The sequence below is a fragment of the Sinocyclocheilus anshuiensis genome, unplaced genomic scaffold, assembly GCF_001515605.1.
Source record: "Sinocyclocheilus anshuiensis isolate Anshui unplaced genomic scaffold, SAMN03320099.WGS_v1.1 scaffold2271, whole genome shotgun sequence".
In the NCBI taxonomy this organism is placed as follows: Eukaryota; Metazoa; Chordata; class Actinopteri; order Cypriniformes; family Cyprinidae; genus Sinocyclocheilus; species Sinocyclocheilus anshuiensis.
Window position 1 is genome coordinate 139,937 of NW_015537572.1, and position 3,870 is coordinate 143,806.

General features: G+C 40.1%; 1 protein-coding gene across 1 annotated transcript in view; it reads left to right on the forward strand.

Annotated features, from left to right (window-relative positions):
* Window positions 1–3,870, forward strand: part of megf10 (multiple EGF-like-domains 10) — a 58,069-nt gene that overhangs the window by 7,722 nt on the left and 46,477 nt on the right. Inside the window, exon 2 of the mRNA XM_016445578.1 lies at window positions 2,461–2,579. Within this exon, the coding sequence (XP_016301064.1) occupies window positions 2,473–2,579 (107 nt within the window). The 5' untranslated portion in view covers window positions 2,461–2,472. The remainder of the gene's footprint in view (window positions 1–2,460; window positions 2,580–3,870) is intronic.

The following is a 3,870-nucleotide window of genomic DNA, read 5'->3' on the forward strand; positions in this document are numbered from 1 at the left end:
CATAATCTAGCAGCAATGACAGACAGAGTGAGCATGGTATATATAGAAGGGATAATGAGTAAATGATAAACAGGTGATCATGATCGGAAATAATAAACAGGTGCTAATGATCAGAACAGAATTAACAAGCAAGGGACTATGGGAAATGGAGTTTAACACATAAAACATAGAAACAGGAGAGCGCCCTCAAGTGGCCAGTCCAGGGCACCACAACCAGACACTGTGACACCTTTGATGGACAGAAAGTTCAGTGAACAGCATTTATTTGAAATCGAAGTCTTTTGTAACATTATAAATTACTTTACTGTCACATTTGATGAATGTAATGCATCCTTGATGAATAAAAGTGTTATTATTTAAACTAAATTCTTGCCCCAAACTTTTGGATGGAAGTAAAATATTGTGCAGCATAACTGTTTTCAGCATTGCTAATAATCAGAAATGTTTCTTGAGCAGCAAATCAGCATATTAGAATGATTTCTGAAGATCATGTGACACTTGGTATATATATAGATGGGATAATGAGTAAATGATAAACAGGTGATCATGATCGGAAATAATAAACCGGTGCTACTGATCAGAACAGAATTAACAAGCAAAGGACTATGGGAAATGGAGTTTAACACATAAAACATAGAAACAGGAGAGCGCCCTCAAGTGGCCAGTCCAGGGCACCACAACCAGACACTGTGACATTACCCCAAGATCATGTGACACTGAAGGATGCTGAAAATACAGCTTTTGATCACAGAAATAAATTATAGTTTAACAGAAGGGTCATTCCTGGGATTCGGTAACATTTCAACTTGGAATATAGATTTTATTTCAACTACATATGATTCATTTTCTAAATACCCCACATTATTAGGCACATATCAAACCTCCATATTTTCCCACCTCAGGCATTAATGACCTTTTATTATTATTATTATTTATTTATTTATTTTTTCAGCTTTAGACACGTTTTTCTCAACCCCGTAATGGACAAAATGGGATCGGTTTAAAAAGGATTTTACACAGAACTTGTTATAAAACAAACATCTACCTACTCATATGTCCCTCATAACAATTTAATAACAAATGTCAAATTTATCATGATTTTCACATTTTTACAGGACTGAAGGAAGCTAAAAATACACAAATAATGTGTCTATAGTCTCTTTATTTAAAAAAAATAAAATAATAAACATTTTTAAAGTTTAACTAAAACTACAATTTTATTGTTTAGTCTTTAACATGTCAGATGGTAATCAGCAAGAAATGCTTTCATTCTTAATTGTCTTCCCTGTATTTTTCCAAAAATATTAATGTGACAAGGTGTGACAGGGTTGAAGACTAACACATTGCCTTCAGTTGTAATGTTTGGTTTTGTTTCTCTCTCATATTGTTCCCTTCTTTCCTCTGGAGCGGGCTCGGGAGCGGGCTCGGGAGCGGGCTCTGGGAGCGGGCTCTGGGAGCTCCCGGACTGGAGCGGGCTCTGGAGCGGGCACTGTGAGCTCCCGGCCTGGAGCGGGCGCTGGAATTAGCTTTTATTTATTTATTTATTTTTTCAGCTTTAGACACTATTTCTCAACCCCGTAATGGACAAAATGGGATCGGTTTAAAAAGGATTTTACACAGAACTTGTTATAAAACAAACATCTACCTACTCATATGTCCCTCATAACAATTTAATAACAAATGTCAAATTTATCATGATTTTCACATTTTTACAGGACTGAAGGAAGCTAAAAATACACAAATAATGTGTCTATAGTCTCTTTATTTTTGTAAAAAAAAATTTTTTTTTTTTTAAAGTTTAACTAAAACTACAATTTTATTGTTTAGTCTTTAACATGTCAGATGGTAATCAGCAAGAAATGCTTTCATTCTTAATTGTCTTCCCTGTATTTTTCCAAAAATATTAATGTGACAAGGTGTGACAGGGTTGAAGACTAACACATTGCCTTCAGTTTTAATGTTTGGTTTTGTTTCTCTCTCATATTGTTCCCTTCTTTCCGGGTCAACATGTCTTTCTGCTGAAAATGTGGCTGCAATTTCTGATGTATGATGCTTGCCAAAGTTTAAGTGGACATACATCAAAAATTATATTTATAACAAAATTATGAGTTGTGTATGAGACACTATGCACATTTTGTTAAGAATTAACAAGGTGCTCCTGCATTAGAGAGTCTGATCAGTGTCCACATCCTCCACATCAGCACCAGCACAGCGTGAACTCAGGCCTCACAGCAGTGCAGGAGGAGTCTGCCCATCTGGACTGTGACTGATCAACTAGTGCTGCTGATGAGAAGATCAGTGACTTTGTCCTGGGGTGGGATGCCATCAGTGCTCGATCCAGTTACCCAAAGCACATTGGAAGTTGAGCTTGATGCAGTGTTTCTCGTGTGTGTGATGCAGGTCATGATTGCAGCATGTGTTTGCGCTGACTGCTGAGTGTGTGTTTGTGTTTGTGTGAAGGTGTTTCCTGCAATGATGTCACCCTGGAGTCCTCTGCTATTGGCCGTCTCGTGCTGTCTGATTGCTCTGACATCATCACTCAACCTCGACGACCCGAATGTCTGCAGTCACTGGGAGAGGTGGGTGTGTCTCCATGTGAATGGTCAGAAGTTGCTCAAACATTTGTGTAGCGTGCTTAATTCATAAAAAAAAAAAATAATCTCAGTAGGAAGCCCATTATTCACTTCACTGTTCTAATGCGTTTTGCTTTCTGTAAAACATCTTATTTTTTCCCATAGCAGAGTTGAAACTATCGTGTCTAATGGCGCTTTTCCACTGCATGGTGCGGCACGGTACGGCTCGGTACGGTTCACTTTTGGGGGGTTTTCCACTGGGTACAGTACCTGGTACCTGGTACTTTTTTTAGTACCACTTCGGTTGGGGTTCCAAGCGAACCGTACTGTTACCAAAACGTGACGTGTAAACTCTGCTGATCGCGGATTGGCCGGAGAGAATCGTCACTACCTGCGTCACTGAACTTGCGACACAAACACAAAAGAACCGCTAGATTTAAATCAGCACAGCCAGCGAAGGATCGAACGCAACTGTTTTGAACGAGCGCACCTTTTTTTAACAACCAAAAAGTGGCTGTTCCCCCTGTTGAGGAAGTACAGACGTTCCTCTCGTTGATAGCAGAGGAGCGGATCCAGTGAGAGCTGGATGGGGCGACGCGGAATTAAAAAGTTTTTTAGGAGTCGCGGCAGTAGAGGCGGCGCAACTATAATGACGTGAATAATCCCGCCCACTCTAAAGCGATACTAAACTGCAGTGGAAACGCAAACCGAGCCGAACCGAGCCGTGCCGTACCGTACTGAGCCGTACCGAGCCGTACCGAGCCGAGTCGTACCACGCAGTGGAAAAGCGCCATAACAGGAAGTGACCCTAATGAGGCAACATGCTGTATTTCAGACAGAAAGTATGAGAGGGATGAGTTGTTTCACAGCAGATGCACATGCTCGTCACTTTCATTTTACTTTTCATTTGGAGCCGATTAAATATTTGAGTTAATAATAAAGAATTTTGTCAGTTTATGACGAAGCACGAGTAAAAGATGTGAATCTTCAGTTTAACACCCACTCTTTTAGGAATTCTGTTGACATATGTTTAAGGAAAGATGTGGCAGCTAGATTTGGGTCACTTCCCCTGTGAGTGAACATGAAATGCTGATGAAGACTGATGGACTGTTGCTCTGACACTCTTCCGTTTCTCAGCATTTCGCAATAACTGCTTGTTGTAGAGGATCTTGTCCTTTGTAGTTTTCAATAGGCGAGTTCCTTTATCTCAGAGGAGTAAACACACAGACACACGCACACACACACACACACACACACACACACACACACCTTACACACAGACAAACACACACACTCT